The sequence below is a fragment of the Eschscholzia californica genome, unplaced genomic scaffold (genome assembly GCF_041429995.1).
Source record: "Eschscholzia californica isolate CP2 unplaced genomic scaffold, dmEscCali1.0.p SCAF_5, whole genome shotgun sequence".
NCBI lineage: Eukaryota > Viridiplantae > Streptophyta > Magnoliopsida > Ranunculales > Papaveraceae > Eschscholzia > Eschscholzia californica.
Window position 1 is genome coordinate 11,724,120 of NW_028238472.1, and position 12,901 is coordinate 11,737,020.

The following is a 12,901-nucleotide window of genomic DNA, read 5'->3' on the forward strand; positions in this document are numbered from 1 at the left end:
GTAATACTTTATTAACAAAATCACTAAACTTAATCTCAGAACCATAATTTGTGTCAAGGAAATTTAGATATGGAAGAGATTTCCAAACATACCTCCAGTCTTTAGATAAAATACAAGTCTGGATGGCTTTTCTCAACGTAAGAAAAGAGACGATCCGATGTTTAATCTCTAGTGGTAACACGCTAATCCTGTCTACTTTTTCTTCTACTCCTTTTTCTTCTTCTTCTTCTTCTTCCTCCCACCAGAACATCTTAATATTATTATCTACGCACAAATTACTAGGTTTAACGAGATCCTCCTCCGGATTTATATAAAACCAGCAAAACCCTAACTTGTCCATTAAGTCAAATCCTAAAATCTTGCCTTAATCACGAAATCGGATCCTATTCTCGTGCAAAATCTTTCTTATATTTAGCAACGGTTTTATCCTACTTGCTGAAAATGGTCGGGGCGCTTTCAACAAAAAAAAAAACAGAAGGCGCCTATAGAACTTTATTTCTCGAGGGCCAGCACTTTGGGGAAAGCAAAATAGTTTCCGGGGTGTGAAGACTTGGTTAATTTTGTTTGATTTTTGTTTATGTTTGGTTTACTCAATTGCAATATGTTGAAGAAACTCATGAACTAGGACAGTCTGAGGCTTCACAAAATATGTAATTATACTGCTTTTAGTAGGTCGTTTGAATTGATCTAAACACTGATTTTTTTTTTGTGAAAATATGCTATTGATTACGTACCATAGAGTCTTCACCGTAAATTACCATAGACAAATTATGTGATGGAAGATTGTATATATAATGACGAGAATATCTTTACAAAAAATTTGTCTTTAGATCGTCTCATTTGAGCCATATAGAGTATCCCATATAGCTTTTGTTTTGTAGAATACTTTTTAGCTTGTTATAACTATGTGATGTTTCTAATAGTAGCTATGTGAGTATATTAGTTCTCACTCCCCAAAACACAACCTTCATCAATGGGTTCTCAGATTTAGCAAGAAAATTTTACCTAATAGCATGCAATTGGTTTATTTTGTTTATCTTCTTCCTTCTTAAAAGTACCCTCTTTGAATTCATGACTCTTTTGATATATATTTTCAGTTAGGGTTTCTTCCCGGTAAATATTATCGTCACCTTCTTCACAAACGTGAGTATTCTTGACCTTCTTCTTTCCAACTCTAATCTCCAAAAATGAAAAGAATTTGCTTAACCCACCAGGGAGTTCCATTGCTTCTCCAGCGAAGGGTCTTGCCGGATTCCTTTCTTCGTTTCTAATAAAGTGTTACAAGTGCACGTTCGAGGACTCTTTAATGTCCTCCCACCCCATCTCTCTCTCCCAACTAATTTCTCATGTTCACCAATGCCAATTAGTAGATCGTAAATCGTCTTCTACCAAGCCTAATGTCTATTAGTAGTATCTCTTTTAGGTAGGGGGTTGTAATTGGAAGACATTAAACACATGGCCAAATTAATAATTTCACATAGCTTAGATAAGGGGGTTCTTCTATCCTCCTGAGATATATTGGCAGGTATGATAGAGTCAATCCCTTGAAATTTAGTACTTCTATCAACCACGCTAAACAGTTAAAAATGGGCCAGACTAAAATTTAGAAAAAAATACTCCACCTAAGTACGAATGGACCGAGTCACATAATAGAATAAAAGTGAATATTATAATTGACAGCACATTGGAAAATTAAAGGCGAATGAAACAAGTGCGACCAAAGCAGGAACTCCATACCAACCACAAGGATGCCCTTGAAGATACAGCTTATCCACATAATAATTTTCATTGATGAATATTTAGGAGTTGATAAAATGGGTAAGAATTCAAATTACTAGAAAATATTATCCTTGGGTGAAACAATCTGTTTGGAGAATCAACGTCACTTAAAACTACCTCTCTGCTTAAAGCATCACATAAGCTCTCGATAAATTTACAATCAATCATAGCCTAAAATTGAAGTTGTTCGCCATCTACTTCAAACAACAAGAATGTTACAAATGGAGCGACTCTTATAAATACGATGATTTGGAAGTTCACACGAAGAATCATCATCTCTTATAAATTTCCATTTGAAACTATCAAATTTAAGTGATATGAGATTTGGAGCATATAACTTGATAGATTCAGCAGCTCCCCTATAAATTTCCAAATGCTTAAGTTGAATACCACAAATATCAAGGATGTTGTCACCAAACTCACATTCTTTTAGAGACACTGATTCAAGAAGTGGACAACTTGAAAACATACCGTTAAGAGCATCAGTCTCACCTTCAAGACCAATTACAACAAGTTTCTTCAGCTTAGGTAAAAAGATTGAGTCGTTTCGAATACAACGTTTAGGATCATACGATGTTTCAAACTCAAATGTCTCCAATGATTCACAAATCAGGGATTGAAATTCAAGAGACTTTTGAATCTCTTGGGAGACAATGTATTGACAACGACACAATTTTAAATGCTTAAGATGGGGAGAAGATATCTCAAGGTTGGTTTGATTGAATATGCATCTATATAATGACAATGACTCAAGAACATGACAATTCAACAAGATCTTCTTAATATCATCATCTTCATCTAGCCGAAACCCTCCAAGAGTAAGTTTCTCTAGCCTAGGTAAACTTATTGAATTCGATATGTCAAGTTTCGGAAAATTAGAAAGTCGATACTCATATTTCAACTTTAATATCCTCAACGATTTCGAAGTGAATATGGAATCAAGAGGTAATTGATGATATTTTATGTCACCTCTGAGATTTTTCAAGATTTAGTACTTCAAGGTTGTTGGTTTCAATACATTTATAAATAGGATAATTTGGAAGTTCACACCAAGAATCATATCTTAAACAAAAACTCAAAATAGGACAAGGATCGTCACGAAGATTTAATAAGTTATCAACAAAATCACTTAACTTAATTTCATGACTATATCTGCCACAGAAATTTAGATACGGAAGAGATTTCCAAACATACCTCCATCTTTTAGATAAAATACAAGTCTGGATGGCTTCTCTCAACTCAATAAAAGTGAGGATACTATGAATAATGTCCAGTGGTAACTCACTAATCCTGTCTTCTTCTTCGTCCACGAGAACATCTTATTATTTTAGCTACTACCAACTAATTACTAGCTAGGTTTCTAATAATGGTAATAATAATCAGATTCGGGAAATAATTGACTAAAGATTTTGGATGAGATTGGACTTGATTCTTTCCAATATATTGTATATACTATTTCCTACCTTATGTATTTTCTTTCCTCTCTTATGTATTTTCTTTCCTCTCTTGTGTATAGCTATCTATGTCAACTACATATTTATGTAAACTATTAACAATATAAATATACAAGGGAGGTTAATGGTTTTCCTCACACAAAACCTATTCATATTCTTTTATGGTATCAGAGCCATTCTCTAAAGAGTTCGATCCTTGTTATCTTTTTCCGGTTGTCTCCAACCGAGATCATTATTCTATTGTCCGGTTCATCTTTACCGAGGTTTTCTTCTTTTCAAGAGTTATTTTTTTTCCCGATTTCATATCGAGGTTAAAATCTTCAAAAGATTTTATTATTAAGTTTGTTTGCTATGGAATTTTCACCCGGTTCTTCTATTTCAAGTGCTATTTTATCTCCTTCGGCACCAACTATGATATCTTATCCGCATCTTAGCTCTATGTTCAACTTAAAACTTGATTCAGAAAATTTTTTGCTATGGCGTCCTCAGATTTTATCTTTATTGGAAAGTCAATGTCTGGTTCATCATCTTGATAATACGGTCCCTCCACCGGAACCTACACTTGCTTCCCCTACAGGTTCGTTAACTGTTAATCCTCTCTATGAATTTTGGTTAACTACGGATCGCCTTGTTTTTTCGATCATCTATAGTTCTCTCTCCAAAGAGGCAATGAATGATATTATAGGCTTAACCCGAGCGGCTGATGTTTGGGCTCAGCTCAATCAAACTTATGCTAGTCCATGCATCACTCGCTCTCTTCAGCTCAAGGAACAAACTCAATGTATTAAACGAGGTAATGCATCTATGGCGGATTATGCTCGTAATTACAGGGTTTTATGTGAAACCTTAGCCACCACTGGTCATCATATTTCTGAAGCTGAGAAAGTATACTGGTTCTTGAAAGGTCTCGGCCCGGATTATGAAACTTTAGTCGGATCTATTCTCTCTAAACCACCTCTTCCAACTTTTAAAGATATTTTACCTATGCTTCAGGCTCAAGAAGGTGTTATAAAATCCTTTCGGGTTGTTCCTCCTATTACCGAAGGTGCTTATGTCTCTACCTACAATTCACACTACAAAATATACCGTTTTTTGTTACAGTCACATACCATAGCTAATATGTAGAAATCCGTAGCAAATGGTCATTTGTTATGGACCAATGTCCGTAATTGAAAGTCCCGTAACAAATAGTTTTTGCTACGAACTTTTTGTTATGGCTCCGGACTCCATAACTAATGGATGTCTTTTTGTTACACCATGACCTATAACAAAAGGTGAAATTATTTATAAAAATGTGACCGTTGGTACTCTTTGCTTACAACAGAGCCCGTGGCAAAATGATCGTAGCTAATGTTTTTTGTTAGTGCTTTCCATTACAAAATATTCGTCTTAGTTCACTTGAATTACAATTTAGGCGTAACAAAAGTTCATATCAATTGTGTTTCAATTATAGAGTGAGTGGGCAAGAAGTCCATATCGATTGTTTCTTAAACTATTCTATAGATGTAGCAAAAAAGCTAGTAAAAATATACACCTCGAGAAAAATATCGTTGAACAATAATCAAAAGCTTGGAATTTATTTAATAACTTAGTTTCACATTCAAACTAATAGATATAAAAACTCCATCATATTGCCTCATTCTTTACTACATCGTAATCCTTCAATTGTAAATGTCAAGCAAACACAAAATAACAAAATATTCATTGAAAACACGCTCCAAATGTTGTATAGAAGTTGTTGACACACTCTTTGACAAACCTACAATGTATTGGTCCAATATATTTACACCTGATTATAAGATACCAATTTAAAGTTAAAACTATCATATAAGTAGCTTCAGCACTTAAACAAAAGAGTAAAAATAATGGAAACAATTAAGATTTGATCAACCCCAAATTAAGATAACAAATACGAACTAAAACTTGTGATTAGAGAGACACTAAATGATACTACATCGATAGATTGTCTCTTGGCATTTTCCTCAAGTAAATGAGATAATCATGTACAGGTTAAACTGAAAGACATATATGGTCCATATTCATTTACATGACCAAGTAAATCCAATTCAAACTTATCACACGCCTGAAAAAAGAAATTTATGATCCTACAATAGAGAGGTATTATAATGATGAACAATATGAAAATCTGGCTAGGAGGGCTTTAAAGAAAATTCACAATAAGGACTTATCAATTACCATAATAGAATAATCAATAGCAACTTAAGATCATTTAGTATAACCTATATGTGGTGGCAATTCTGGCTAAAGTTAACTAGATAGATGATTATTCAAATCCCACAAGGTAATCAATCAAACTTGACAGGAATGAAAATTTGGATGAAGCTGATATTGGGTTCAAGACCTCATTTTATTTTTTATATATGCAGCCAAATAGTTATATGAAGAGTAGGTGTACTTTCAATCAGAAGAATTAATCTCAATAAAACAGTTAACATGAAAAGTCAAACTAATACCCAGGAAAGTAAATTGGAAAAAAAAATTAAAAAAGGATGGAACTTACAGCATCCCCAAGCGAAACCACAAGTTGGGTAAGAGTAGAAGCAAGCTTCAAAAATCGTTCAAGTGTTTCTTTCCAAGTGTTTTTGAAGATACCTGACTCACTCTTCCATATCTATAAAAGTAGAAACACATATTGAAGAATAAGAAATAATCGAAGTATAGCTCATGTATGAACATCGAAGAGCCTACTTTTAGGACCAAAATGACTTTTAGAGAAAGTGAATCTTTTTATAAAGTGAACCTGAAACGAAATTGACAAAATCGCTAACAAAATGAATATAATGAAAAAAGAAACCCTGAGTGGCAGGAAAATCAACTTCTAGTTCTCTCTTTTGATTCAAGTCTAATTCAGAACAACCAAAATTGGACTAATCAACAAAAAAAAAATATGATTGATTTTCAAAGAAACTAAGAAGCAAGGCTATGTTTTCTAAACTTTTTCATGACAGAGTAACTTATACACTATAAGATTGATGTAGACGCAGCGGAATTAAAATAAGAACACAATAAAATAAACGAAGAACGGTAAAGAAAACGATAAATAAACTAAAACTTAATTAACTTCAATGGTTTTTCTCTTCAATCTGAATAACAAAATAGACTAGACCGCCTTTTATAGGATAATAGACTTTCCTAGATAGACTCAAACTAGGATTCTTAAATAATAAAAATACTTAAAACATCGAAACTCCTAAATAAAAGAAATACCAATTTAAGGTAACTTCCTAATCCTATACTAACTAGGACCACTGTTGTGGCCGACCGGGACGTGGGCACGCGTGGACATGGGCTCACGTGTTATGCGCCTGCATCAAAGATCCTCATAAAATTTTTGATATGTCACATTTAAACAAATTGCGCAAGATGAAAAGGTCATCTAATTAGATAACTATGTGTCGTTAGTGGTTTAAACTAACTTTATGTTGGACTGCTAAAGCTCTCGGGAAAAAAGGTAGAACTGACCAGGTAGGTATGTGTAGCGCCCCAAATCCCAAATCTCAAGCCGCCTTGAAATCGAAGATTTGAGACCTTCAAACTGGATCCACGAGCGATGCCTACCATGAGTGCACAATTAATACCTGAAAAATGAAATAGCTGGGTTAAAACCCAACTGCAGTAGATTTCCTCAAACCTAAGTCTCGGGTAGGCAAGCTCAATCCCCAATCAAGGAAGTATTTCATTCATATTCATTATTGGCGTTATCTGAAATTTAACGTGACAACTAACATAATACAACGAGATTTACCACACGCATGTAGAAATTAGTAATTTATGTTCTTGGTTATTAGGCTTTCAACGTCCTCGTATTCTAATCCAATATTAACTCTCATGATAGTAATCTTTATCTTTTTCAATAGGTATAAAAAGATTACACTATTCACCAAGATAAACCTTTATAGAACCCTAACTTGACAATTAAGTCGACAAAACATTATGCCAAAAGACACAATCATCCAACTCTCGTCGAATGATATGACAAGTTGGTGTCCACGTTGTATGAGAGTGTGGTCCACAAGGTCATCCATTGTGTTAGCGTCGACCCCATACGCTCCATACCTCGATCACATCCGGTAGAGAGGGCCGAACCAACCACATAATCTCATACAACCCTCCATCAACTCCATCATCAAACACATAATAGCATCATACAACATACATAAGTTGAATGAGAGTGTGGTCCACAAGGTCATCCATTGTGTTAGCGCCGACCCCATACGCTCCATACCTACATCGCCACTGGTAGAGAAGGTCGAACCAACCACATAAACTCAAACAACCCTCCATCACATCACACACATAATAACATCATACAACAAACATGAGTCGAATGAGAGTGTGGCCCACAAGGTCATCCATTGTGTTAGCGCCGACCCCATACGCTCCATACCTACATCACCTCCGGTAGAGAGGGTCGAACCAACCACATAAACTCATTCAACCTTCCATCACATCTATCGCATCACACACATAATAGCATCATACAATCATAATAGCATCACACCACAAACATTGGCTTTAATAAAGAATTACAAACAAGTTCACCAAATCATTCAAGCCAACAACAAATGGCAAGTCAAAATGGATGATGCTCATGATAGATCCTCACGTGGATCACAACCTCAAACAAACAAATAACAATAATAGTTAACAAATGTAGACTCACCAATATAAGGTATCATATACCTAGGAAATACATTGCTTAAAGAATAGAAACCATGTGAATTATCTCAATCAATTCGCCCATTGGAGATTGTATCGACACCTAGTACAAAAACTATTGTAACTCCTCACTCGGAACTTCAATTAACTCACCGTTTGAACCAATGGAAAGTAGACCAACAGACCTTTCCAACCATATAAGATACACACCGAGATTCAATACCAATCAATACCAGATCTAATTTTAATCTAGACCAAAATACAGTAGGGACTGCTGTGACACCTCGTACGAAAACTATTATAACTCCTCGCTCGGAACTCCAATTAACTAACCGTTTGAACCAATAGAAATTAGACAAACAGACCTTTCCAACCATATAAGATACACACCGAGATTCATTACCAATCAATGCCAGATCTAATTTTAATCTAGACCGAAATATAATAGGGACTGCTGTGACACTTCGTACAAAAACTATTATAACTCCTCGCTCGGAACTCCAATTAACTAACCGTTTGAACCACTAGAAAGTAGACAAACAGACCTTTCCAACCATATAAGTTACACACCGAGATTAATTACCAATCAATGCCAGATCTAATTTTAATCTAGACCGAGATACAGTAGGGACTGCAGTGACACCTCGTACGAAAACTATTATAACTCCTCGCTCGGAACTCCAATTAACTAACCGTTTGAACCACTAGAAAGTAGACAAACAGAGCTTTCCAACCATATAATATAGATACCTAGATTCGTTTCCAATCATTCCAGATCTAATTTTGAAGTTAGATCAAAACATTGTCCTATATAGATATTTTATGGAATTCAAGATAGAACTAATATCTAAATCATTCAATCATTCTTTATAGAACTTTATGTGATTAACAATACTAAACCTATCATGGAATCAATTGAAAAAGCCTACAAAAGAATTAGGAGATAAGAAATCTACCTCTTTTGCCTTAGATGACATCAAGACCACAATCATGCCTCTTTCTCTCTCTAGATAACTTCATCTCTACCTCTTTTCCTCTTTATCCATTCTTCATTCACTAAGAGTGGCTTGTTGAAGATTAAGAATATATACTAACCATAACATAAACAACACATAGATTTCTTCAACTTATTCATCAAAATCTTCTCCAAAGAATACCATTTCTCTTTCTCCCTCTAAGTTTTGTTCTAGATCTACAAAAAGAGCTCTAGACCCCTTTTTATATAATTAACTCAAGCAGCCCTAGTTTTTCCTTCTAACCCACTTCTATTTTATGATGCTCAAGCCCACACTAACTTACTTTTCATACTAGGCCCAACTCCAAATTGACCTAGAGTTTTGTTATTTCCACCTAATTTGATATATATAAAAAATAGGGGTGTTACAGTATGCAAGAAAGTTCAAGTGTCACTAAAGATATATCTAACATAACTATGCACAATCTTCGAAGTAAAAAAAGTATACTGAAAAGTATGAAATTAAAACAGAAATGAAATAAAACAAAGCTAGAATTATCTATGATTGGCTTTCTTATACAAAGTTCATTTTTGGATACATAGAAAAATTTCAATGTCGTATTACTATTACCTGAATGATAAGTCCGTCAAGCTTGTCAAAAGATTCTCTTTCGCATCTCCAGAACCCTTGTTGTTTGCGTAGTATACAAGTAACTGCTCAAGGAAGGGAATACAAAAACATAGAGCCTGCAAAGAAGATAAACCCAAAGACATGAGTTACAACAATAACATCATGAAACACATAAACAATATCAAATTTAGACATATGAAACCGCCTTTAGAGCTTTTCAACTAGGTTCAATTCTTACCATAGGATCACATCTCCTTCTAATTTGATGGTTGGAAAATAGAAACAAAATTCGTATTCTCTAATTCAGTGGTACTTCGTAAAAGAAACTACTATCAGTATATAATCAATCTTCCTAATCAAACTGAGACCCTAAGACAAATGGATTGTTAAGCCTAAAACAAACAAAAACCCCATCAATCTAACTGAAAGGGAAACAAGAACAAGTAAATGGAAATCTACCTACTTCAGAAATGAAAACTAAAGTCTAGAGATATTGATGCACTGAATAAAAAAATGAGATAAACCTGTACAACACTGTTACAGTAAGTATTCCTGAAATTATCAAACCTGAAGCACCTCTCTTTAATAGCAATTGAACAGATTGAGCTTTCTCAAACTTAGAACCATCTGCGTCGAAGATCACTACCACGACCTAAACCGAAAAGGCATCCTTTCTCTCTATCTATTTCTCTATCTTCGGTTCTTAAGCTTTGACTTTCTACCTCGATAAACGACCAGATTAAGTAAAATGTTCACGATTCTTATCCTTTTCTTGTGATTGTTAAATGCTTCTTCAGGTTAGAGCATCCCCAATGGTTAGCACCAAAAAAAACACCAAAAAGGAATCTTCACTAAATTTTTTGGTGTTTTCAAATTGGGGAACCCAAAGGCAAAACACTAAAAGTCTCACCAAATCACTATTCATCACACCAAATTTCATTTTTACCATTTTTTAACACTAATTTTTTTATAAAATAAATTTAACTAGTTGAAATTACAAGACTTAAACTACAAATTAAACTAATACGACATTTTAATAAAACTACTAACCGAAACTAATACGACATTTCGACCGTTGCACTCCGGTTGCGTATTTTTTTCCTATTTGCGTCTCGTTAAACGAATTCATTAAATGTGGTCATTTTGACCGTTGTACTCCGGTTGCGTGTTTTTTCCCTCTCAACCCAAGGTGTATGTCTTGTTTAATCAACCCAGACACTATGTCTTGTCCCCTCAAATCTGCAAAAGTTGTCTTGTCCAGTCAACCCTGCAAAAGTAGCCTTGTCCGCTCAACCCAGAGTATCTTATTGAACCCTCCCCTATAAAAATGTTGTGGCATGGAGAGGTTGTTGCAGAGTATTAGTTAGAGATTATAAATATACCTTGTTGCTCGAGTGTTCCCATTGAGTAAAGATGTCTGGTTCATCGTCGTCTTTTTGCTTGATCTGTAATCGTTCCGGGCATTCCATGAGCGAGTGTGGATGGAGTTGGTGTTATTGTCCGAACGATTGTCATGATTATCTAAACTTGAGTTATGCAGACGGAGTTAGTGGAAGAGGTGGTTATCTTCACTGCAAAAAGTGCAACTATTTTGACTGGGTTTCAGACTATATCGATCGTTTGTTAAAGGTTAGTTTATTAGGTTACGATTGTGGTTATATGTATACATAAATTTTATTCCCAGTGTAACATAACAAATATGTTCAATTTATTCAGGAGGTGGCTGAAACACCATGCCCTGTTTGCGATGAGGTTGGACACGATCATAATACATGTCAGGGAGTCGAGCTCAAAGACGAACCTCCAACGTATTATTCGGGGGAGAGCGATTCCGATTAATATTTGGGATCCCAATGTTTTATTACGAATATTAGATATCCCTAAAAAGTATAATTATGTATGTTATTTATATGAAACGACATCTACTTTGATTCATGGAGTACTTTTTTTTATTGAAATGTCTCCGAAAACCCGGAGTACACAAAATCGATAACGGTAGAAATGAAAATCATAATAGTCCGATTATGTGTTATTAAGGGTATAAATAAAAATATTTAAGGTAGTATTTTTTTTTCGAATATTTAGATTAAATGTTTAATTTTTTATTTTAGTGTAATTTAATTAAGTAATTAAAAATTTTATCGGACCAAACACGAAAAAAAAAACATAAGAAGGGATCAAAAAATTAAACAAGAAACAAAAAAGGGACTAATATGAAATAGAAGAACAAAAAAGGAACCACAAACAAACAAGAATTGATCCTGGCCCACCACAACCCCATTTGATGAAGATGAACAGTAGCCGGCCAGATATGGCCGGCTACTGTTCATGGCACGGGAGATCTTTGGTGATCTCCCGTGCCATTGGGTACCAAATGCCCTGGGTATCACCAAATTTTGGTGATACCCAGGGCCGTTGGGGATGCTCTTAGGGCATCGATCTCATTTTGGATTTGTTGGAAACTGTAATGATCTAGATCTAGGTTTTCCTAGTAGTTTTCTGTAAAATTGATGTGATAGTATATCAACTAAGCCTAGTCCTACAATATTTTTACAAAAAAGAAAGAGCAAAACAAAAGTTTAGAGAGAGAGACCTGCAAATAAGGTTGTGCTTACTGTAAGTTCGGATTCGGATCACAAGAGTAGTCTAGAGAAGATAAAGACGGCCAAAGGAACAAGGAGATGGCGATGGGAAGAAGAAGATGACGGCTGGAAGAAGAACGATTAGTCTGAAGATAATGAGGCTCTCAAAACCTAATTTGGAAGTTATATGAGAATAAAATTTGAATGGGAGAAAAAATTTAGGCCAAAAATTGAGCGCCAAAAATTGACAAGTTTGAGCCAAATTTGGGCCGAAAATTGACTAGTTTGAGCCAAATTTGGGTCGATTTTTTACTACGCTCATATTGCACAATATTACACCTAGGTTGTAGAAAAAGCTGAGATTTTGCTATGGCCAACTAATAAAAAGTTGACGTTTGATCTAGGTGGCCAATACGTGGACAACTTTTTTTCTTATATGGACAACTATCTTATGTGGGCAACTGAAATAATTAATTTTTTTATATGGACACCAGTTTTTAAAGGGACAACTCTCTATTATTTTCACTCAAGTCCTCTTAGAATAAGATGTATTATTTTAACACCTTCCTCTTTTCCCATAAACCCTAAATAAGTTTGGTTTTCTTCTACTACTTCATCTTCATCATCAACCCAAAATTCTAGAGAGAGAATTTTTTGGAGAAGATTATGACATCAAACAAAGGGAAGGGAATTGTTGAAGGATATTCCTAACCAGAAATATCAGATCTAAAAATCTTAAAACCCGTTAAACTTTTGAAACCTAGAAATCAAAAATTTCAAAACCCTAGATTTTTTTACAAACAAGTAGAGTTGGTCGTGC

At 34.7% G+C, this 12,901-nt stretch overlaps 1 protein-coding gene across 2 annotated transcripts; it reads right to left on the reverse strand.

Annotated features, from left to right (window-relative positions):
• Positions 1-4,783: 4,783 nt before the first annotated feature.
• LOC147537077 (ubiquitin carboxyl-terminal hydrolase 3-like) lies at positions 4,784-12,429 on the reverse strand. Of its 2 annotated transcripts, XM_086644665.1 has the most exons (5): positions 12,093-12,429; positions 10,882-11,020; positions 9,500-9,615; positions 5,755-5,865; positions 4,784-5,022 (listed from the first exon to the last, which is right to left on the reverse strand). In XM_086644665.1, the coding sequence occupies exons 2-4, from the start codon at positions 10,966-10,968 to the stop codon at positions 5,802-5,804; spliced, it is 267 nt and encodes an 88-aa protein (XP_086500791.1). In that variant the 5' UTR covers positions 10,969-11,020; positions 12,093-12,429; the 3' UTR covers positions 4,784-5,022; positions 5,755-5,801. The 2 variants fall into 2 exon arrangements, 1 of the variants encoding a protein (XP_086500791.1); XR_015226357.1 differs by lacking the exons at positions 10,882-11,020; positions 12,093-12,429 and adding an exon at positions 6,717-6,832 and having other exon boundaries at positions 9,500-9,837.
• Positions 12,430-12,901: the final 472 nt, after the last annotated feature.